Below are 25,023 nucleotides of genomic sequence, written 5' to 3'. Positions count from 1 at the left end.
AATATTCTAATATTTTGAGATTTTTTTTTGTACTGTATGCCATACTGATTAAAATTAAAATAGAAAAATGCTTGAAACATTTTAGTTTATGTGTAATGAGTCTATAATATATAACATTTTCACTTTCTTAAATAACTGATGGAAAGTATTGAACTTTTTCACAATATTCTAATTTTTTGAGATGCACTAGTATGTAGTAAAAGCCTGAAAAGCATCAGGTAAGTCAACCATATTTTTACCAGATAAAGCAAGCAGAAACAGATGGTCCAGGTCTGAAGCCCACATAGTGCACTATATCTCTGTAACAGGTTGGGAGGAAAAACTGATAAATGAACAGAAAAATAGTTTTAAAGGAATTAATTCTTGTGTCCACTACATGGCACTATCAGTACCTCAGCTTTGTGCAGGCTGGAACAGGATGTTTCCTTAGCCCACACATACGCATGGTCCAGATAAGAGTTGCATTTGGGCAACTGACAACCTGCACAAGAACATCTGCTTTACTGTGCACTGAACCACAGTGCCAAAAAAACTTCCACCTGCTCCATGAACCAGCAACTAGAAGGATCTCCTGAATATCACATGGTTTGCTCAGTGCATGCGCACATTTGTGTCGGAATAGTATGTGCACACGTTCAGCATGTTGCATACACATTTGCCTTGCATGGATACATTTATTCTTCAAAATAGTAACAGAATTTTGCAAGTGAGAAGAGACGTTTAATAGCTGAATGAAAGGAGAGACAGGATGAAAGATGGAAGCCAATGGCTATGACCTCTCCAAGGTAAGAGATTAGGATCTGCAAATGCTGATTAGCAGGTTGTCTAAAAAGAAAGCATGAATAGAAGGAGGCTGCCTGCTGATCTCATGTGTCACAATGTCATCAGGATTGGATTGCTATCAGACTTCTAATTCCTCACACAGAGGAATTATCCTTGACAGCTCATTCCTGGTTTTATATATTCCAATCATTAATTTTCATATGCATGAAAGTGTATCTCCAAATTTACCAGAGAATGAAACGATGCACATGGCAGAATAGTAATGTTTTTCCCCTGTTCATTTTCTAGCAGTCGCACACATTTTCACGTCAAAGTGTCACAATTTCCCAGATTAATTCACATGTGAATAAACAAACCACAATACTACAGTATATTACTGGCTTTGGTACCTCAAGGTTCTAAAAAGAGATTGAGAACCCAAGAGCTGAATCAAAGAATGGTCAAATAAGATCTTATGTGAACACAAGAAAATGGGAAGAATTGTGCTCTGGTAATGATAGAGGAAGCTGACAGAGGGAGTCTTGTTCTCTAATTGAGCAAGTTGTTCTCCTTAAACATTGGATCACTTTGCAGGCCTACTTAATTATTCAGACATACAATGGCTACAGATTACTGTGTGCACAGAGAGGGGGGAAATCTGCAGCATGTTACAGCTGGCAGCCACAACAGAGGAGGAGTAGAGGAAAGGTGTAGACAGGATAAAAAGGAGAAAGAAAGGGAAAGTGTAAGCCTTGTTGCAGAAATCTGAAGATCTATTACAGAAGGTCTTGTTCTTGATCATGCACATATTCATAATACCAGCACAACCTTTGCCCACTGTTTCTTTCCATGCAGGATATTTATGACATATGTCCTACAGTGCTGGTTCTGACATGAGAGGCAAAATTTGTATGGAATGGTGTCCTATTTCTTTACGAACTAAACAGTGATGCCGAAAGCTGTAATTATTATTGGTGTCAAATGAATTCAAAATACAAACAGTAATTAAAACAGCTATTAATTAAACAAATTATAGCTATTGAAATATAGAAAACATCGATTAAATGGGCAACTTACATTGTAGAACCTTTTATTTATCTTCTTTTAAAGACAAAAATCCCTCCAACCCTCAAATCTCTATCATTTCTGCTTCCATGTCCCCTTCCAAACCCACAAATACATGGTCAAAAGCACAATATTCTTTTCAGTCCATTCAGCACCATACACAAACACTTACAAAAAGAAGAAAAAAATAATAAGAATAATCATAACAACATGGAAGAAACAGCCCACAGGCTATTTCCATATCAGACTAGATGGCAAAAGTCCACCGTTTTTCCACTGTGTCTGAATAAGTACACTGGACCATTGAACAACATGCTGTACAAAAGAACAAATGAAATGGCAAACATGTCTCTGTATGAGAGACAGAATGAAAGAATTCATCATTATGTTGTTTGAAATGACTACAGGTGGGCTTCATAAGGGGGCTTTAGGTGGCTTTTCTTTGATCTCCACAGCAAGCGATAGATGCATTATATCATTTGGTGTCACATTAATGAATCAAAAGGTAATATACAATACAATACATTCAACTTTTTTTAGCATTTACTTTCAAATGTGGCCAAGCACATAGTGGTTTATTCATATACTATTCACATGAACAAATATACATCCATATATACACATGTACTCTTCATTTCCAATATGAGGGTCCAGGCACTTTCTCACAAAGTTCAGGATCATAAAAGAAAAGACAGGTTACTGAAATTCTCTGGATGAGCCCTCAATACCTCTTGCCTATTATAAACTGTTCCATCTGTCAGACGATTCAGACAATTCCCTTGACTCTCTAAACCAGCTTGTTGGCTTGGAATTTTGGACTGTGCTGGATGCAATTGGCTGGAGAGACTGTCACTCAGCATCACCTCAGAAGCCCAACATCTGGGATGACATATGCACAGCTATAAAAATGGCAGCTGCACTAAAATCTTGTGTGTGGTTTTTATGACAATTAACCTGATGAATCTCTGATATGACATTTTTAGCAGCTGTGCAGTTAGAGCATTATTTGAGAGGTGTGTGCAAGTATATTTTCAGATGAAACTGGGTCATATGTTATGGACATATGTGTGGATCAAATCAATCATGATATAGTATGTATATTACACTACCGTTCAAAAGTTTGGGGTCACCCAGACAATTTTGTGTTTTCCATGAAAAGTCACACTTTTATTTACCACCATAAGTTGTAAAATTAATAGAAAATATAGTCAAAACATTTTTCTGGCCATTTTGAGCATTTAATCAACCCCACAAATGTGATGCTCCAGAAACTCAATCTGCTCAAAGGAAGGTCAGTTTTATAGCTTCTCTAAAGAGCTAAACTGTTTTCAGCTGTGCTAACATGATTGTACAAGGGTTTTCTAATCATCCATTAGCCTTCTGAGGCAATGAGCAAACACATTGTACCATTAGAACACTGGAGTGATAGTTGCTGGAAATGGGCCTCTATACTGTACACCTATGTAGATATTGCACCAAAAAACAGACATTTGCAGCTAGAATAGTCATTTACCACATTAGCAATGTATAGAGTGTATTTCTGATTAGTTTAAAGTGATCTTCATTGAAAAGAACAGTGCTTTTCTTTCAAAAATAAGGAAATTTCAAAGTGACCCCAAACTTTTGAACGGTAGTGTATGTTAGGCTATATAATTGAATATTATAATTAATTATAGAGTGAATAAAACTATTTCCTAATGGTCAATAAATGAATCAGTCAATAAAATAAATACATATTACTTGCCTATTTATAATTTACTATTCCTTATATTTTCAACTTCTGAGTTTTCCTATTTTATCAATTCCAGCATCTTTAATCATTAATCTATTTCCTATTTAACTCATGCAACATTTACTACTCTCCTTACAACTTTTACGATAATGAGATGAACATGTCCAGACCTATCCATTTGTTAGATTGGGTTTGAATCAGACATTGACAGTTAATGCAAAATAGAGCAATTGTAAGTGTAAGGGTCAACCATCATACTGATATGGATGGAATCTGACAGTGTCTAGATTACCCCATACTGTCATTAATGGCAATATAACTTTAAGATGACACCTCAAACGTTTTCAGAAATGTTTACAGACCAAGTCATAATGACATGATGAAATGCTGTGGGATTACTAACAAGCTCATCTGTATGTAGATAGATAAAACTGGGGTGCTGAACAAAGCCTGTACATATATGAATTATTATAGCATTAAAACACAACATTAAGCTTCATATAGTTACCAGCAGTAGCCAATCTATTCCAGTTCAGATGGATTTGGCTTCAGCTGTGACTCTGCAGTTTGCACACAGTCAGGGTGAAAGCACATTAATTCTGTGCTTTTTTAATGCTGTAGTATTAAGTGTTGATTAATAATGCACTGCAAAACTTCAATTATCCACATACAATTCCTGATTTTGTACAAACAACTATTTAAGTACAGCTTGTTGATATTCCATGGCATTAATAAAGCAGTACACTTCATATAGACACAGGCATTTGGCTGTGTGATTTTAGAGTTTTATTCTCTCGCATACCTACTGAAAAACCCAGCTTGGTCTGACCAGCTAACACTTGCCAAAACACAGACTCAAACTAGTCAAACTGAAACACCAGTTGGTAAATATGGTTTGAAAGGAAGCAGTTTTTGTGTCACCACTACTAATGCTACATTGTTATTTTAGGGAAATAACAGTTAGGCAATTAGAAAATCTCAGACATTTACTGATCTGATTAAGTAAGCAAATAAAGAAGCTGAAATAACTTATCAGCTAGCAAAGATAGTCTATCAGTTTTACTAGCTTGGCCTGGGTCAGGCAGCTGGTCACACTAAAATTGAATTTTCAGCAGAGATTTGTAAGTTTTTCAACTGACCTTTCTAAAACACACTGACCCAGTGTGAGTCTCATTGTCGTTTAATATGGTTTTAATATGGTGGTCCTGTTACTAGACCACAATAATCCAGCAATGCGTGTGCACAATGAAAGGCTAATTACATTAGTATGGCTTCATACTGGGTGGGCAAATAAGATACGCTCCTTTCATTACCATATATACAATAATGATAAATTGAAGAATAATATGCATTTATTTTATTGACCATTTGACACTTTAGGAAATAATCATTTGGAAATAATTATGAGTAAATTATATTTTTGTATTCAGGCTGATTAGACAAGCTTACTAACGACTTTTCGTTATAGGAATTTCATACAATTGTTCCATACACACTTGTACACATGTATGGATATAAGGTGAAATGGGTCACCAGGGTCAACTGGGTCATACACACAGCCACATTGAGCCAAAGGTCTGCAAAACTGCTAAACAGTAACAAATTGAAAAACACAAGTCAGAGTGTAGATAGAGGATTAGAAGTTGACACTGGTTGACTTCCCATGCATCATTCCAACCCTGACTTGCCAGTTTAGGTTTGGCCTTGTTGCAGCCTCTGAATGCAACTGTAAATCTCCATTAGTGGTTTTCTTGCTCGTCTGTCAAAATCAAAGATCATCTGCGGACATTAAATCTATATACAAGTGAAAAAAGCAAAAGAAAAACTGAGCCAGTGCAGGATATTAAAGCCATCAAATATATGACAGCTCTCTTTTTCAGTTAGTGACATTGAATTTTGTATTGTAGGAAATAAAAGACTCGGTCACTGTGCACTCATAGACCAATATGATGCATTCATATTGGTCCAATTGTAGACGGTCCAACGAGGTACAATGAAATACTAGAATTATATAATGCACCAGACATTTTATAATAAAATGGATGTCAAAGGCTCTTTAGTGAAAAAGCGGCCATCATGATGCACTGTCAACTGAATTAGTGAAGAGCTGGCTGCAGATTCAATGTTCAGAAAACAGAGAGATTGTGTCCTTGCATGTGCACACGTGTATGTGTGTGTTTTGCCCTCCTTGATCTTACAGACCATGGCTCAGATGTTTCACTCTAGTGTATGGCACATAAGGAGAACAAATCAAAGCAAGACCTCATTCCTCAGTCCAGCCAACTACGGACTTTTCCTCTCTTTGAGCATTCTCAGTACAGTACAGAACACGGGTCACACTCTCAGTAAATGAAGTTAAGACACTCTCGCAGTCTGTATCAGAGCTGGCTTTGAGTTATTTTGAGTGGATTGCTCACAGCTCAGGGAGAACAGGAGGAGAAAAGATGCTGAAAAAACAACACTAAACCACAAACAACTAGGACAAGGATGGTCCACCACATCGAGACATTCCGGGCAAAAAGGCGAAATCTTCTGCTCACATGTTTATTTTCTTCTCTTCCCCGACCAGGTAAGAATTTTGGTATGAGCGAGCTGACAAAAGGGAAAGGGAGAGAGATGGAAAAAGAGCTCAGAGACAGAGAGAATAGAGAAAGTGAATCTGCCAGCAGTCCTCCTCTGTGTTTAGAGGACAGGTGAGATATGTTGCTATCTGAGGTCCATGCACTCCAAATATTCCATCACCAGGTCATAGCAGAAGCGGTACTGTTCCTAGGGGGGAGACACAAAAATACTGATGAGTCAGTAAAGTGCTGCAAATAACATTAAATCTGGTCAAAGAAAAATCTAATATTTTATGTTATCTTGCTTTTTGTTCATTTTCCCTTGGTTGTGGATCAGTGAATCAAACAGATTTGCTCTCATTTAATCAGGTAAAAGTTGACAGGGGTTAGGAATTCTGCTGAGTTTGCTCAGTCGTGCAGTTGCTGTTACCTACCAGTGACTCTACCATGTTGGGTTTGGCGTTTCGCAGCGTTTTAGCGGCATAGAAGACATCCACCATGCTCTGGTACTGGATCATCTCCATCAGAATAGTACATGCACAAAATGTGCCACTACGCCCACCTCCATTACTGTACACACCAACAAACACATAGCAAATGTAAACCACACAGATATATACTGTACAAGTAGTGTATGATTACATGAGTTTGCAATAAGCATAATAACATCTACAGTACTAGTCAAAAGTTTGGACACACCTACTCATAGGCTTTTCTATATTTTGACTATTTTTTACATTGTAGAACAATACAAAAAAAAACAAAACTATGAAATAACATATGGAACATGTATGGAATTATGTGGTAAACAAAAGTGTGTTAAATAAACGAAATGTTTCATATTTTAGATCCTTCAAAGTAGCCACTGTCTACCTTGATGATGCTTTGTACACTTTATCTTAACCAGCTTCCTGAGGTAGTCACCTGGTATACTTTTCAATTAACAGGTGTGCCTTGCCAGAAGTTAATTAGTGCAATTTCTTGCCTTCTTAGTGTGTTTGAGATCAAATAGTAAATAGTAAATAATAAAAATACAGCAAATAGCCCGATTCCACAACTGGAGTAATCTATATTATCACGTTGAAAAGTTTCATCTATGCAGCTAATTTGGTAATCATAAGTGATTTTTAATACTTTGTCATTTCCCCCTGACGAAGACTCTGGATAGAGTTGAAAGCTTGGGTAAGCAAGCTTTTTATGCAGTACAAAGTATTAAAAATCACTTAATCTATATTATGTCAAGAACCGTTCAAGTAAAGAGAAATGACATTCATCATTACTTTAAGACATGAAGTGTCTTTTAATTAATAAAAATAAAACATTGAAGGTGTGTCCAAACTTTTGCCTGGTATACACTGAGATATGCTTTAAATCAGTGTCTGTCAATATCCTTTTTCCATTTGCTATCTTACATTTCTGTCCAAATGTCCTGAACAAACAGCATTCAGAGGGCTAGTGGAAGGGAGTGGAGGTGCAGTTGTAGACAGATGAGGTGATGGTGGTGTAATCGATCGCAGTCAGAGTCTTGGCAGGTCTGCATACACTGCTGAGGGAGGCTACTGTATTCTGTATTATAACGTAATTGATTTCATCTCCATAATCTCTTTCCCCCTGCTAGCAGGGAATAACGCTGTGTGACAACTCTGAGTGATGGGCTTTTCTGGGCAGAGGCTGAAAAGCAGCACATGTCTGCAGGCGCAAACAGCTCTTTCTCCCCAGGGACATTTGTTTGTATGCATATATGATTACCTCGACTGCATGCGTGTGTGTGTAATGAATTATTTCTTCAATGTTTTATGACCATAACTCTGTGTGTGTGTGTGTGTGTGTGTGTGTGTGTGTGTGTGTGTGTGTGTGTGTGTGTGTGTGTTTTAGTAGATGATATTTATTCAAGAACTATTTCTACTACAATTGAAAAGCAGAAGCTGTATTCACAGTAAATCCAGTGTGAGCATGTGTGTTACTCACAGGCAGTGGACCACAGTGCGACCATCACCACATTCTCTTTGCCACTTCTGCACATGAGCGAGCAGGTTAAGGAAGGCCTTCTTGGAGTCAGGAACATCACGATACGCTGACCAGCGCAGGAACTGGAACTGGCACACCACCAGATGACCCTCCTGTAGCTGACCATAGACAAGAGAAATGGGCTGTAATATATCATTCCTTATACATTTGTGGGTCTGTTTATGAGTATATATGCAGGAGCCCAGAGTGACTCCCCATGTTCAGGTCTCAGGAATGCAGAGTCAGCAGGGTCTGAGTTGTGATGAATGAGTCTATAGGGAAGAACAGTACTGGCAAAAGACACAGACGCTCTGATTTACTCAGCCCTATGCCCCAAAACACGAGTGCTATTTATATATTGATCCATAACACCCAAGAGCTTACCACAGTAAACCTAACCCATTCACATGGGCACAGTGACTAATGTTCAGTGAGCTGATGGAAAAACAGTTTCAGCAATTTTGTAAAAAAAGAGAGGATGTTAAACAAGACAGAAAGGTAATACATCTAAACACTGCAAAAGTGGAAGTTCCTATTAGCTTCACACATGTATACATTAGATATGTGTAAAAACTGTGTGTCTTGTGGGTGTGTCTGTATCCTTAGTGACCAGGTGAATGTACCTTCATTTTAGGTACATTTAAAAAAAAAGGCAAAAGGAAATGCAAAAGCATGTGCATTAAAGGTGTAACTCATGTTCAAATGTACATATGTGAGGAGGTACAGAGTAAGACTGTAACTCAGTGTGGTCCGAAAATGCATTTGTAATATGTGTGACATTAACATTCATTTTTCTATGGCTGTGGCTTATAACACAAACTGCACCTAGGATCATTTACTAAGTGCATTCTGTGAGTGGCACAAATTGTAGTTTAAAAACCACAATAAAAGGGTGGAAATGGTCTACCACAGAATCATCAAAAAGCTTGACCTTAAATGGAATGCAAGTTTAGGGAAGGAAAAAAAAATCTGTTAATAAATGAAGTTATTATTAAGTGAAGACTCTTGTGACAGAACCATATGGGGTATATGACGGCTATGTACAGAATAATTTACTTTTTACAAAAATGTGTAAGAAAGACTGTATTCCATTTTATGTGGGAGAATGTGGGGTTTGTAACATTTGAAAATTAGCAATGTCAAAAAATCCTGTTGAGTGTGCAGAATTTCTTTGTCAGCTGTGAGTAATTTGGTATCTGATTTTATAATGTATGTGCTATGAACAGGGTTGCCAGATCTACCCAATTACTTCAAATGGAGAAGCAGTATTATAACACATAGTTTGACTGAAATCGTTCTGTATTACAACATGTTTTGTCATAATTGTGTTTACTAGAATGAAAAAAACAATCCAGGTTGAAAAGCATTAATGGCAAAACATGTACTTGGCAGTGATGCTCATAGTCCTACTGCTCTGAGGAGCATACAGTGGTGCTTGAAAGTTTGTGAACCCTTTAGAATTTGATAGTTCTGCATAAATAAGACCTAAAACATCATCAGATTTTCATACGAGTCCTAAAAGTAGATAAAGAGAACCTAGTTAAACAAATGAGACAAAAATATTATACTTGGTCATTTATTTATTGAGGAAAATGATCTAATATTACATATCTGTGAGTGGCAAAAGTATGTGAACCTCTAGGATTAGCAGTTAATTTGAAGGTGAAATTAGAGTCAGGTGTTTTCAATCAATGGGATGACAAGCAGGTGTGAGTGGGCACTGTTTTATTTAAAGAACAGGGATCTATCAAAGTCTATCAAAACCACAACACGTTTGTGGAAGTGTATCATGGCACGGAAAAAAAGGAGATTTCTGAGGACCTCAGAAAAAGCATTATTGATGCTCATCAGGCTGGAAAAGGTTACAAAACCATCTCTACAGAGTTTGGACTCCACCAATCCACAGTCAGACAGATTGTGTACAAATGGAAGAAATTCAAGACCATTATTACCCTCCCCAGGAGTGGTCGACCAACAAAGATTACTCAGCGAGGTCACAAAGGACCCCAGGGTAACTTCTACTGTAAGCAACTGAAGGCCTCTCACACATTGGCTAATGTTCATGAGTCCACCATCAGGAGAACACTGAACAACAAATGGTGTGCATGGCAGGGTTGCAAGGAGAAATCCACTGCTCTCCAAAAAGAACATTGCTGCTCGCCTGCAGTTTGCTAAAGATCATGTGGACAAGCCAGAAGGCTATTGGAAAAATGTTTTGTGGATGGATGAGACCAAAATAGAACTTTTTGGTTTAAATGAGAAGCATTATGTTTGGAGAAAGGAAAACACTGCATTCCAGCATAAGAACCTTATCCCATCTGTGAAACATGGTGGTGGTAGTATCATGGTTTGGGCCTGTTTTGCTGCATCTGGGCTAGGATGGCTTGCCATCATTGATGGAACAATGAATTCTGAATTATACCAGCAAATTCTAAAGGAAAATGTCAGGACATCTGTCCATGAACTGAATCTCAAGAGAAGGCAGGTCATGCAGCAAGACAACGACCCTAACCACACAAGTCATTCTACCAAAGAATGGTTAAAGAAGAATAAAGTTAATGTTTTGGAATGGCCAAGTCAAAGTCCTGACCTTCATCCAATCGAAATGTTGTGGAAGGACCTGAAGCGAGCAGTTCATGTGAGGAAACCCACCAACATCCCAGAGTTGAAGCTGTTCTGTATGGAGGAATGGGCTAAAATTCCTCCAAGCCAGTGTGCAGGACTGATCAACAGTTACAGGAAACGTTTAGTTGCAATTATTGCTGCACAAGGGGGTCACACCAGATACTGAAAGCAAAGTTTCACATACTTTTGCTACTCACAGACATGTAATATTGGATCATTTTCCTCAATAAATAAATGACCAAGTATAATATTTTTGTCTCATTTGTTTAACTGGGTTCTCTTTATCTACTTTTAGGACTTGTGTGAAAATCTGATGTTGTTTTAGGTCATATTTATGCAGAAATATAGAAAATTCTAAAGGGTTCACAAACTTTCAAGCACCACTGTACACAGCATTTAAGAGCATTTCCACCTAGCTTTGGGAAGAGGCTAAAATAGGCTAAATTGTTTAGTGCTAATTTCTCAAGACTTAGTACATTGACCAGAATATGTAAATCAAATGCACTCGATTTCTCCACCCATTGTTTGTGCTGACATCCTACTTTCTGTCCAATCCTCCCACAAATGCATATGTATGAGGAAAAGAAGCACGCTGCATTGTTTCTGAGTGAATTTCACATAAACTGGCTTATACAACAGATTTGTAGATCACAAGCAAACATTTTGTGTAAAATAGTTCTAATTACATCTGAAAAACAGACACAAACATCTGGCCTTCAGAGGCTGAGTAGTGGTCTGTCTCTAAACTGGTGTGGGATGTGTGGAGGTTGATACTGTATCACATGACAAGGTGTGTTGCTAATCTGCCACCTGTCATTCAGTTAGTCAGAAAGGTTCAGACAAATATGGACAACTCCTGACTGACCTATCCTTTATCCAACCCCCCCCCCCCCCCCCCACACACACACACACACACACAGTTTCTCACCATCCATTTCAACAAACATCTTCCTGACAGATCCGTACCATACATGCATGCTTGTTCACCATGTCACACTATTTATTTTGTCTGTGATGAAAGCCACTGCATTTTCTTTTTCTTATTCCTTGCACTTCCTTTTTCTCATTTTTCACATTATAACCTCCACTGGAATAAAATGGTATGGCTTACAAACACTTCAGGCAGGAAATGCAGAAAGAGAATATATAATAGACTCCCGTTGGATGGATGTGCCCCTGGGAAAACAGAAGATGATAGCTTCTTTCCCAGTGATGAGCTGGGGCAAATTGAAAAGTTTGACCTTAAGTGGATTTTCATGTGAGCTTATAAAATCTCAGCTTGCTTCTGCGTGGCTCGTGTTAGGCATGAATAATGTTTATTTAGAACTTATAGACATTGCAGAAACAATTCCTAAGGTAAACATAGACTAATACAGTATCTGTTCTGTCTAATTATTGCCTAATGAATTGGTACTTTTCATGCAGTTAGTATAACATCAATCAATAGTTTCTTAAGTGGAATGGTTGGAGATCTTATGTCCTATTATGTTTTATATAACATGATATTTGATTGATTACATTCTAAAAAAAAAAATACACTCAAGCTCCATCCCCATGTGGCACATCAATTTAAGAATGCACAGGCTGAAGCAAACATATTAGGGTTACTCCACCATTTTATCTTATTACTTTTGGTGTTAAAAAAATAAAAAGCAACTTGGAGAGCAATCTGAATAAACCTTACTGCTGTGCCAGTGCCACAGCTTATAACAAGCACTCTGAAATTTTAAAATCTTGTTTGCATAGTTCTTTATATTGCAAAGAAATGTAATAGAACTTCTGATAAGGGAAAATGTCTTAATTTCAGTCTCTTAATGAACCATTAATAAGCCCCTTTTAATACTATAAGGAGGCTTAAAAAAAAAAGCTACATAATGGTGACATTTGCATAAGCATGTGTGTAGAGTGTCTAAAGGTTGAGACTCACCCGTGAGACATTTGTAACCCGGAACAGACGCGTAATGATATCTTCATCAGTAGACATGGAGAGAAACTCGACCTGCATGGGGCCATACTGCTGAAGACCAGGCTCAGGCCAATACTGCACACAAGGCTAGAGAGAAAGGGAAAGAAAAGACCAAAAAAGACATTACAAAAAACAACTTTGACAAGCATCCGGAATCTATTTGTAAAGAGAAATTGTTTCTTAAAGGCAAACAGCAAAACATTAAAGTCACTGAAGAACTTTCAGAAGCATCAGGACAGTAAACAGTACACTAAGCACTTGAAACCATATTCAAATGCCTTCAGGGCTTCCAGTCTAATGAGACACAGTGAATGAGACAGAGAGGGAAAGAAAGGTAGGGTAGACAGGTCATAATGAGATGACAGAGTGGAAGGAGAGATAATACATGGATTACTGTCTTCAGAGACTGAACACCGAGTTGTGACACTGACAACCAAAGAAGCAGCTATTAATACAAAAGGACTGCAGAGAGACAGGGATGAAGGAAGAATGATACAGAGGGTAAGGAACTGAGCACTGGCAAAAATTAGCCAAAGAAAAAGAAGAAAGAGTGTGACTTGGAAGTACAAACAAAATAGGACAGAGAGAAAAGAACAAATATAGTAAAAAAAAGAGATGAAGAAAGAAAGAGAGGCTATAAGCCTTTATCCACTCAAGTGTAAAATGAAGTGAATGGGAGACTGAATGACACAAAGCAAATGGCTCAGTAAGAACACACACCAAGACAAGAAGACAATGGAGTGAGTGAGCATGTTAAGACTCAAGCAATTAGAGCAAACAAAGCAACACTCCATCTGTAGCAGGAGAAAAACCCCTAATAGCATTTTATTCAGATGACAACAGAAGGTCTTAAAAACTCCACCAATTTTCTTTGTACTTCAGTATGTATCAGCCCATACACTTTATCAGACTTAGTGATACAAAAGCACAATAAAACTTTGTGACGATACACTGACACAACAGGGTTTACCCAGCATGCTAATCAGGGACTAACACAGAACAGGTGAACACAATTAGGTAACAAAGCAGTGAGAGGACAGGGGCAGAAACAGAACTATAACAGAAAGCAAAATAAACATGATGTTGTTGATCACCAAAGGACTTGTGAAAGGGGGAAACCAAGATGCACTGACAACAACAACAACATATTATTATTCTCATCTCATCTCATTATCTCAAGCCGCTTTATCCTTCTACAGGGTCGCAGGCAAGCTGGAGCCTATCCCAGCTGACTACGGGCGAAAGGCGGGGTACACCCTGGACAAGTCGCCAGGTCATCACAGGGCTGACACATAGACACAGACAATCATTCACACTCACATTCACACCTACGGTCAATTTAGAGTCACCAGTTAACCTAACCTGCATGTCTTTGGACTGTGGGGGAAACCGGAGCACCCAGAGGAAACCCACGCGGACACGGGGAGAACATGCAAACTCCACACAGAAGGGCCCTCGCCGGCCCCGGGGCTCGAACCCAGGACCTTCTTGCTGTGAGGCGACAGCGCTAACCACTACACCACCATATTATTATTATTATTAATATTATTATTATATTGTTGTTGTTGTTTATATGGCACCTTTCCCACAAAAATCAGTTGAAAGTGCTGAATATAGTATTCATCAGATATAGTATCCAAAACATTAGAGCATTAAAAGATATGTGATTTATAAATAGCTAATTTAAAGCTTAATAAAATTCAAAAATAGAGAAGGTGAGAGGGAGGGGTGACTCCATACGGGCTGGAATTCACAATGACTTGAAATAGAAATACAATACTTCCCTTGCATGAAGACTAACACCCCTGCTTTCTTAAAGGTGCTGCATCCTGCTCAGTATTACCATGTTAAAGGAACTCACCCAGGCTGAGTTTGACTGGTTGAGTTGGTTGAGCATGACGATAGAAGTGCATCCATAGTCAAACACCAGCCTCCAGAAGTCAGTGGTTGTGCCAGGCAGGGGATGGGGTGTCACTATGAAGGCTGCTGGCCTGTGGAAGCTGTCAGTGAGAGCAGCATTGATGTAGTTGTTACTCTCGCCCTCTGTGGTAACCAGGAAAGCCAAAGCACGGTCTGGTGGCAAGACATCCATGCTGCGATTCCTTTCACGGTTCCGTGGTAACAGTGCAATGCTGCACTCCTCCACATCAAGGTGAGGTGTCACAGAGTTCAACGTCTGTGGAGGGAGACACACAAGTACTCACATCAACTGCACAGGTACTGTATATTTTATTGTGTCTGAATATACTTCATTATTAGTTCATGGCTTAATTTTATCTTTGACTGACAGGTCTGTGAATTTGTATTATTCAAGCTAAGGTTTATTTAGATGCCTGAGCATCAGAAATAAATTATTAATATGTCTGGGTGAGGAATGAACACAGGGATGAGAAAAATGGCAGTGATAATAAAATATGGAGAGGAATAAGGAAGATGGCTACATGTGCACATGGGGAAACACAGCCTAAGAACTAACACACAATGATGGCAGAGGAAGAAAAGAAATGAAAAAGAAAGCACAACCTTGATGGAAAAAACAGCAATACAGAGGGGATGAGAGCAGCTCATTGCCATTGGGGCGATTAGGTTGATTTACACTTCACACAAGCTGCATTGTGCATCTGGCCTCTGCAGATGGGGCCTCAGACTAACTGGAGCTTTCTGATTTGACTCTAAAAAGCATTTCACTTCACTCGTAAACAGCACAGCTGAAATTATTGAACAAAAACTGGAAATCAGGCCAGCTTCATACATAATGAATAGGAATGTTATCATTTCATCAGAAAAAAGTATCCCTAAAATGGGAACACTACTTACCTAGTGTGTGCAAATTCCTGCCTACTGATGATGTGGAGAAAGCAATACTCTACTCTCTAATGATTATGAAATATTAATAGAAAACCTATGAAATGAAATAAATTTACCACCTGCACAGCCAAACGTGCACAGATTCAGAGTGATGCAGAAGATGCCAGTGTGAGTGCCAGAGAGACAGCATTACTAGATCAAAGCATGTACAACACCCTGCCATCAAAAAGCAGTCGGCCCTTTCTTATCCAACATGTTCCTGTGGTTGTTTACTCTATTAGAGCCAGAAAGCACTTTGTGATAACTGCACTATAATTCATATGGAGTAAATGGGGAGAATGGAGAGGAATACTCTTTTTTTAGGGTTGCATTAAAAAAAAAATGGTGTAATGGTGTTTGCATTCTTAAATGTCAATGTAGATTTCTGCTTTGTAAGAAGTGAAAGCATATAAGCACCAGCTTTATTCCCTGAAGTGAAAATTGGTCAAAGCTTAACAATGATTTGGCAAGTACTCTTACTTGTTCATGCACAATAATCTGGGAAATATCTATTGCACAATCGATAGTATACTTAACCAACCTCCAAGCCTTAAATTATTCTCTCTTCAAAGGCATTTGAGCACACTTTCACACAAACAAACTTCACTGCAAATGTTCCTTGCTGTTTTTGTAGGAGGAACCATAAGTAATGGGACAATTCAGTAATTGGATGCTCAGTATTTTGGCCGGCTATGTGGGGTCACATCTTTATTATATGCCCAATAAGGCTCATAAAAGGTCTGTGGTTGATTCTAGATGTACAATTTCCATGCAGTCTGTTGCTCATCATAAAGACTAAAGGAGTGTCACTGCCAGTATATCAGGCATTAATAAGACTGAAAGCCAGAATAAATCAGAAAGATTAACAGTGTCAAAATCAATTGTTTGCCTGTTTGTCAGAAACATTTTATCAATCATTTTTATCACAGTATTCTTCTCAGTGCTGTACAGCTTCACAGATATTTTAGACTCACATACAGAAATGTCCACCATTCTGAACACAATTATAATGATTTAATTCAGTAATAATTCTGTAATTCAGTAGCTGACTTTGTAGACTTTACCCTCACAAGTTTTGTTCAGACAGCAAGGATAATCTAAATTTATTTTTTATGGTCCTCATAATTACAAATTATTACAAATTATAAGTCAACAAAATAGATTTGTCTGTTAGGACTGCAGTCACATTCTCTCATGGATCCATTGGTTGTCAAGGTAACAGTGCAAGCATGCATCTGGATAATGTGGTGAATACAAAAATTAGAAAGCTGCATGATCAAAATTAGAACATTGGATCTTAAGTATTCACATTTGATTTTTATGCCCTCGGAAACCCTAAATATACCCCCCAATCTAATTTAAATCAGATTTGAAACCACACATAAATGTGACTTGAAACTGATTTGGAAAAACATCAGATAGCAGGAAATACAGAAAAAAATAAAGCCAGATATTCCAAAAATCAGATTTGAGCTGCCCTTATGAAAAAATAAAATAATAATAATAATAATAATAATAGGGCGGCACGGTGGTGTAGTGGTTAGCGCTGTCGCCTCACAGCAAGAAGGTCCTGGGTTCGAGCCCCGGGGCCGGCGAGGGCCTTTCTGTGTGGAGTTTGCATGTTCTCCCCGTGTCCGCGTGGGTTTCCTCCGGGTGCTCCGGTTTCCCCCACAGTCCAAAGACATGCAGGTTAGGTTAACTGGTGACTCTAAATTGACCGTAGGTGTGAATGTGAGTGTGAATGGTTGTCTGTGTCTATGTGTCAGCCCTGTGATGACCTGGCGACTTGTCCAGGGTGTACCCCGCCTTTCGCCCATAGTCAGCTGGGATAGGCTCCAGCTTGCCTGCGACCCTGTAGAAGGATAAAGCGGCTAGAGATAATGAGATGAGATGAATAATAATAATATATTTTTTTGTGTGTGTGTGTGTTGGTGTGCGTCTTTGTGCAAGTCACGAATAAGCTCAATGTATGAGGCATTATTAAGCAGTACAGAAACGAGCTCCACAAACATATGCTTAGTTGAGTTCTTCAATTTATTTCTGCTCCTTGCATAAATGTTATACAAATACCCATCCCCAGACTGCAGGCTTGAGCTCAGGCTCAGATATGATTGCAAAGTGCATGAACAATTTTCACGAATATTGATGAATCATTATAAAGGAGTTCTTCTCTCAAAGCTCTGAATAATAATTTCTTATCAAATCAACCACACTTTACAAAAGCCTGGACACTGAGAGATTACCATTCCACACTGCAATGCAAATAAAAACACAGCCCACTGGTGCAAAAATAAATATGTAAACCGTGCACTACTAAAGAACCAAATAGCTGTCCTATTATCTCTTTACATATGCACTTGTTGCAGGCTACATTATCATTGAAGTACAAACATTCAGTTCTGTTTAAATTGTGCTTTTAACATTAAATGTCCCTACTGAGTCCAACAGTGACAAAAAAAAAAAAAAACTGCCTGAGATGGTATGTGAACAAAAACATGGGAAGTGGGGAGACTTAAAAGAGAAAACCCTTCACCAAACAGTGAAATAATAGTCATTGTCTATCATTCTTCTCTCATTAAATGTCTAGCTTACATCAGCCAAATAATAATCTAAATATGGTACTCTTATTTACAATTAGGCTTACAGCATTTAGCAGATGTTATATAGAGCAGACTCACAGAAGTGCTTTGAAGTCTCTATAAAAACATGTCCTCATGCTAGCTCACTGGGTCAGTGAATAAGAAAACCATTTAGCAAAAAACACTGCTGGAGGAGATTACTACAACATGAAAGAAGGTGCAGAAGACAATGGCTATTTTTATTTATTTTTTAACCATTTTGAGTGTTAAAGATAAGTCTTATAGTTTTCGTTTGAAGACTGCCTTACTTGACACGTGGTATGCAATAGTAAGTATCAGTAAAAATACAAACACAAATTTAAATTCTCAGGACACCTTTTTGGGGCTGTCCTCAGATAATAACTGGGTGTTGTTGTGTACAATAATCCATCATTTTGTGCATGTCCTTGCCACATCAGGCTCAGTTCACATTTATCAAAAGATGCAGTAGTTGCAGCCCTGAGCAGTGATTTGCACTTGTTTGATTAATCTCACTTTGACTGTATTTGATCATTGAATATTAGCATAAAGACTACTATCTGAATATAGTGCACATTAACAAATATCAAATCCCTTTAAAATTGCATTAAAGTATGTTAAGCATTCGAATATTAATTAGGTTATCATTTAATCCTGACACAGACAGAGCAAATATTAGCACAAATACTATACCTTGCTATTTTATGGAATAAACATAACTTTAACATGCTACATATTTTTAGGCTGAATCCCAAAAGACCTTATAATCACTACAGTATATTCACTCAATACATAGGATATGGCTTTTTATCAGTTAAATTGTTCTGTCTAAAATAACCTATACTTAATATAATATATTAATATAATTAGTTTCTACAACTATAGCTTAAAAGATGGAATGAAATCAGACTATTATTTGAAGCCTGGGTGCCTCACTAAGGGCAACTACAACCTAAATTGAAGGCACTATGCTTTTGAGGATACATAAAGCAAAATACTGACCTGGAACTCTTCACGGAGCTGTGAGGAGTTGTTCTGGGAATCGACCCTTAACAATTCTTTATATGTGAGTGCAAACTCGTTCACTGGTATAGCTGTCTCTCCACACAGGCATGCTTCCAGGATGGCATCATGAATGAATATGTACTGTTCCTGCAACAGGGCAGATGAAAGACAGAAAGTACAAAAGTGCACATCACAACAATGTAGAGAGCAGAACTGAAAAGAGAGAAAAAAAACCACATGCAATATATAACCTGATTAAAGTTAATGATGGAGAGACTGTTTCTAATTTGCCCTGATCTAAATGAAACATTTGCTACATGCAGCCAGTTTCAAACTGCACTGAGTGTGTACAATGATAAACTGCTCTAAAGAAACAAATACTTTCAGAGTTGATTTAAAATGAAAGCGTCTCACAAATGATTATAAATGTAATAAACAACCAAATGAATGTCAGACTTACATAAAGTTTGGATATGTAAATAGAGGGTGGTCTAAAGAAAGACATGCATGCACAAAGCAGAAGGATACAGTGAAGGTTTGTCATTGAGATTGTAAACTTAGCAATCTTTAAAACATGCCCTTGTCTCTCTACAGTGTGTGTGTGTGTGTGTGTGTGTGTGTGTGTGTGTGTGTGTGTGTGTGTGTGTGTGTGTGCGAGAGACCTCTGTCTGGATCATGTTGATGCGGCGGGAACAGAGAGTTTTTACACAGTTGTAGATGTCCACCACTCCCTCACACTCTGCCATGTCTAACATGACATCCAGCACGATGTAGCAACCCGTCCTGCCAGCCCCCATACTGCAACACATACATGCACACGGTAATGCATTACTAAATACACACCTTTTCACATCTGCAGTCCACCCTATTTGGATTGTATGGTGTTGTCACATTAACATCAAGATCACTACAGTACTGTATGTTGTATGTTAAACATAAGTATGATGCTGAGCATGTTGTGACAAACAGGTATCTGTGTACCTGCAGTGAACTACCACAGGGCCAGCATCAGCTGGTGTAGAGGCTTTGACTCGGCGGATGAAGGCCAGCAGGCCTGTGGCATGGTATGGAACTCCATGTTCTGGCCATGACATAAAGTGGAACTGCTGCACCTCGTGCTTAGCTGAGTAACCCCTCTGAAAAACACACAGCACAAAGGCAATTTTTACAGACATTTCTCAATATACAGAGTCAAACTACACAGGTAGTTATGTTTGTTTTCTGAGCAGCCCATTCAGATTATTAAAATGACCTGCATGTAGTTTATACCTCTGAGTTGGCCAGAGGTTTATTGAGTAGATGTGTTTGAGATGTTTTTTTTTTTCCCAACACTACCTTGAAAGACAAGTGCTTTCCTTTAAGCCTGAAAAAACTGGAAGATAGACAATATGAAGAGGTAGATGATGTTTTTTCTTCACTGTCAAAATGTGACATGAAAGGAAGACAATTTAATGCTAATTTAAGACTAATATGACTGCTGTAGTATATTGCCAGTATACAGGGTGTTTAAAAAAATTTGATATTATTTGAGATGTAAATATCCCAAAAACTGCATAGTCTAGGCAAATGAAACTGAACAGGCTTAAGATAGAGCAATATAAGATTTATTCCTCAACATTTTAATAAGAAGTTCAAAAGGTATGTGGATTCCATGAACGATTTCACAAATTTTCAATCTGTGCGCCGCCACCTGAGACACAGACACACAGACAGCCTTCTTCTTTGAACTTTTTGTGCCATGTCCAAATCTGCATTGCAGTTGGTGCAGTTTTAGAGAATTCTCTCATAAATGCACGCTGCACAGTCTTGTTCAACTGTGCTCGAGTGTACTCTAACACACAAAACGCCTTTTCTTTTCCAGTGATTTAGCTGGAAAAATATTTTATAAGTATAGAAATAAGCATGGGCGGCACGGTGGTGTAGTGGTTAGCGCTGTCGCCTCACAGCAAGAAGGTCCAGGTTCGAGCCCCGTGGCCGGCGAGGGCCTTTCTGTGCAGAGTTTGCATGTTCTCCCCGTGTCCGCGTGGGTTTCTTCCGGGTGCTCCGGTTTCCCCCACAGTCCAAAGACATGCAGGTTAGGTTAACTGGTGACTCTAAATTGACCATAGGTGTGAATGTGAGTGTGAATGGTTGTCTGTGTCTATGTGTCAGCCCTGTGATGACCTGGCGACTTGTCCAGGGTGTACCCCGCCTTTCGCCCATAGTCAGCTGGGATAGGCTCCAGCTTGCCTGCGACCCTGTAGAAGGATAAAGCGGCTAGAGATAATGAGATGAGATGAGATGAGAAATAAGCATGGGCGGCACGGTGGTGTAGTGGTTAGCGCTGTCGCCTCACAGCAAGAAGGTCCAGGTTCGAGCCCCGTGGCCGGCGAGGGCCTTTCTGTGCAGAGTTTGCATGTTCTCCCCGTGTCCGCGTGGGTTTCTTCCGGGTGCTCCGGTTTCCCCCACAGTCCAAAGACATGCAGGTTAGGTTAACTGGTGACTCTAAATTGACCGTAGGTGTGAATGTGAGTGTGAATGGTTGTCTGTGTCTATGTGTCAGCCCTGTGATGACCTGGCGACTTGTCCAGGGTGTACCCCGCCTTTCGCCTGTAGTCAGCTGGGATAGGCTCCAGCTTGCCTGCGACCCTGTAGAACAGGATAAAGCAGCTAGAGATAATGAGATGAGATGAGAAATAAGCATTTCTATACTTAAAAAGATGAAAACAAAAAACATTAAACATAAAATTTTGACCTGTTTCCACACATGCTGTTCAAATTTGAGGTCAACTGAACAAGAATTGGTAAAGTTAGTAGATTGTGAAATATCAAATTTTTTGAAATGCCCCGTATTGTTTGACTAATAGTCCTAAATCAATTTTGCTAAAGAAATATAAGTTTAATTTTAAGGTTACTGAGACATGCTACCCTAAAAAGCACACCATTTTTAATCTGTAATGAGAACCAAATATTTACATTATTCACTGGAATATGCATAGGTATACAAGTTATATAACCTAATGCAATGTAAAGCAGATTATATTCTACACTGCACTATTTGGAGTGTGTGTTGACTACTTTTTGTCATTAGAATCTTGTTTACAAAATGTAATATATACAAATTAAAGAATTTGTTCCACTGATAAACTCTAAGATCTCCTCACAGAGCACAGTTTTCTATCTCTGCTTTAAGTCTGATTCATTATACATAAGCAATGTGGAAAATTATGGCTTAGAGATTAGTTTATAAGCATATTTGTGGGTGTGGCCAGTATGTCATTACTCTCAACAGCAATACCCAATCCCAGCCATATTGAGTCAAGAGAAGTGCTGTGTGACAGTGGCACATTAATGCCCTCTTTATGCTGCTGTCACATGCACAACTCGCAGTCACTTTGATTGACAGACAGAACCAGTGTGTGCTCCTAAAGCACACACCAAAGTCCTCTGTAAGCTCTGCACCTACACACAGCAGCATAAGGAAGGGAGAGAGTCAGATTTGCTAAACCCAGTTAATTCCTCCATATTCACTTCTATCCAGCACTCAGTTCTGTCTTAGCTACGGGTACAGAGAGAGAGAGAGAGAGAGAGAGAGAGAGAGAGGGTGTGTGTGTGTGTGTGTGTGTGTGTGTGTGTGTGTGTGTGTGTGTGTGTGTGTATAGACTTTAATGTGTTTAATGTGGGCTAGGATCATGGACCATCTGTTAATAAAAATGGAGATAGGTAGACAGACAAACTTATTCCCCATCACCATGGGGAAAATGAACAAGTTTTTTAGACAAAAAAAAAAAAAAAACATCGTTGTTGATCTGCACATAGTAAATATAAAAACACATATCTTACAAATACATACAATACCTTTTGGTTGCTCTTCTGACTAATGTTTTTACTCCTTACCTGGTCATCAAAGATCAAATCCCTCTGAATTTGGGACATTATTTTATAACCAAACAATGACTGATACATTTCCAGAACTTCCAGACTTGTTTTGTTAGCTCCTTCGTCTTCATAATGCTGGTTGTTCTCTAAAAATAGCTGATGTCTTTCAGGAACAGTTGTATTTATACATCATGTGAAACTTTATTTGTACACAAGTGGCAACTGATGGCACCAGGACTAGCTTAGGGGTTTCATGGCAATGGACTGAATACTATACATTTGCAACTTCAAAAATAACGTTAAGAAAAATGCTTGTAGCCACATAGGACCAAATTAACACTTTTGCTGAAATCTGTCATAAAATATGTTGGTGGATCACCGACCAATCTGGGTCCAGGGGCTTTTATGAAATCTGGTGGCATTAAGAATTATGCAATGTACCAGAGTATTTCTGCCAAAAATCTGTTAACTCTGCCAGATTTGTACTTGGACTTCGATGGATATTTCAGCACAGAAATAAATGGCTTTACAAACACAACATCAATTTTCTGCAATTCTCATCCCAGTCTCTGCATTTAAACCCCAGTGAAATTCTGTGCTCTGAATCAAAGAGGAGCATTGATATCTGTAAGGGAAAGTGGTCCAACATCCCACAGCCAGTGTTCTTCTGTACAGTTAAGTTTAAAATATTACTCATTGAATGCATTATTCATTTTATATATTGATTTTGCTCATTTTCTGGAAGGGTACCCATAATTCAAGAGCTGACTCTAGATCAATAATACAAATCCTATAAAATATAACAGAAAATTCAACATTGACATTTAAAAACCAAAAAACACCCAAATACAGTGTTGCCTTCTATAACACATGGCAAATTCTAAAACAAAGCTTGTTTAAAAATGACAATCATTGGGAATTTAGTGTTTGTCGTGTCCAAAGTCTATTTTTTTCTTTTCCTTTTTTTTTTCGAATATGTGTGCCTTTTTAGACATTCACTATACACTGAAAACACTGTTATTCTTTAAAAAAAATTAAAAAAGGGACAACATTATTGCACAGAAATGTGCCTGAATTTATTTTATAAGGATGTATTTAATGATGAGATTAGCCTGTCCTTTGGGATTATTAGTTTTGTCAAGGGAAAATATAACTAGTTCATACTGAACTTAAAGCCATGGCAGTCTTTTCACATGGGCAGGCAAATCTCTAGGAAGGACCCAAGAGGAAATGCTAGAAAAGCCTTATCATTTAAAATGAAAAAGGATAAAATACATTCCACTGCCTGCTGTGATTTTAAGCTATTTGCTATCACTCTGCAATAAACTTTAAAACTTGCAAGCCAATGTAACTGATTTGCCATAATACAGCAGTAATTCTGGCTTTGTGATAAAGAAGACCTGGTTGGATTCCACTGTGTACAGTGATATTTTAATAAAGGCTTGCCCTCTGGAGAAAAAAAAGCCCCAAATGAAAAAGGTAAAGATGGTAATAAACTGTATAAGTAAAAGCAGGAATGATAAAACTATTTTACATGATGATATACATAAATCTGTCTTATTTAATTCCTGTACTATCAGTTCTGTATAATTCTATATCAGGATTCTAACTAGACCTTTTCAGCATATTGGGCCGTTACACAACATTTCCTTACCGCTACACCCACAATATTGGCAACACTCCTGCAAAAGTTGCCGCTATACTAATAAAAAGACTTGTCAACCTTGAAAATGTAGTCTTTTGTTTAATTTTCTCTTGTTATCCCCATGCGGTGGTGACAGCGTGCCACCATGCAAATGTTCAACATTCGGACATACTCCACTCCCTGTCCACGTAAGCGCCCAGTGCATAGCTGCCCGAGTAGTTCCGTGTGGAGATTGTCACTGATCATGCTAGTCCGGTTTAACTCTTTCCTTATGCTGTGTTCGCAGTAAAGTGCCATCTGTGTTAAGAGGCGCTTATGTGTTATGCACGTAATACGTGACGGTCCCCGGCAAT

The 25,023-nt window shown here is 38.4% G+C and overlaps 1 protein-coding gene across 2 annotated transcripts in view; it reads right to left on the bottom strand.

The window, feature by feature from the left end:
* Positions 1-1,835: 1,835 nt before the first annotated feature.
* The window catches only part of ptprub (protein tyrosine phosphatase receptor type Ub), a 487,258-nt gene continuing 464,070 nt past the window's right edge, over positions 1,836-25,023 (bottom strand). For both annotated transcript variants that reach the window (XM_060922216.1, XM_060922217.1), the window contains exons 23-30: positions 20,149-20,303; positions 19,830-19,965; positions 19,165-19,314; positions 14,580-14,894; positions 12,680-12,805; positions 8,089-8,246; positions 6,555-6,690; positions 1,836-6,328 (exon numbers count right to left, since the gene is read on the bottom strand). In XM_060922216.1, coding sequence (XP_060778199.1) covers positions 6,266-6,328; positions 6,555-6,690; positions 8,089-8,246; positions 12,680-12,805; positions 14,580-14,894; positions 19,165-19,314; positions 19,830-19,965; positions 20,149-20,303 — 1,239 coding nt within the window. In that variant the 3' untranslated portion in view covers positions 1,836-6,265. The remainder of the gene's footprint in view (positions 6,329-6,554; positions 6,691-8,088; positions 8,247-12,679; positions 12,806-14,579; positions 14,895-19,164; positions 19,315-19,829; positions 19,966-20,148; positions 20,304-25,023) is intronic.

The sequence above is a fragment of the Neoarius graeffei genome, chromosome 5, assembly GCF_027579695.1.
Source record: "Neoarius graeffei isolate fNeoGra1 chromosome 5, fNeoGra1.pri, whole genome shotgun sequence".
Taxonomy (NCBI): domain Eukaryota; kingdom Metazoa; phylum Chordata; class Actinopteri; order Siluriformes; family Ariidae; genus Neoarius; species Neoarius graeffei.
The sequence above is the reverse complement of the archived record's forward strand: the minus strand, read 5'-3'. Positions and strand labels throughout refer to the sequence as shown.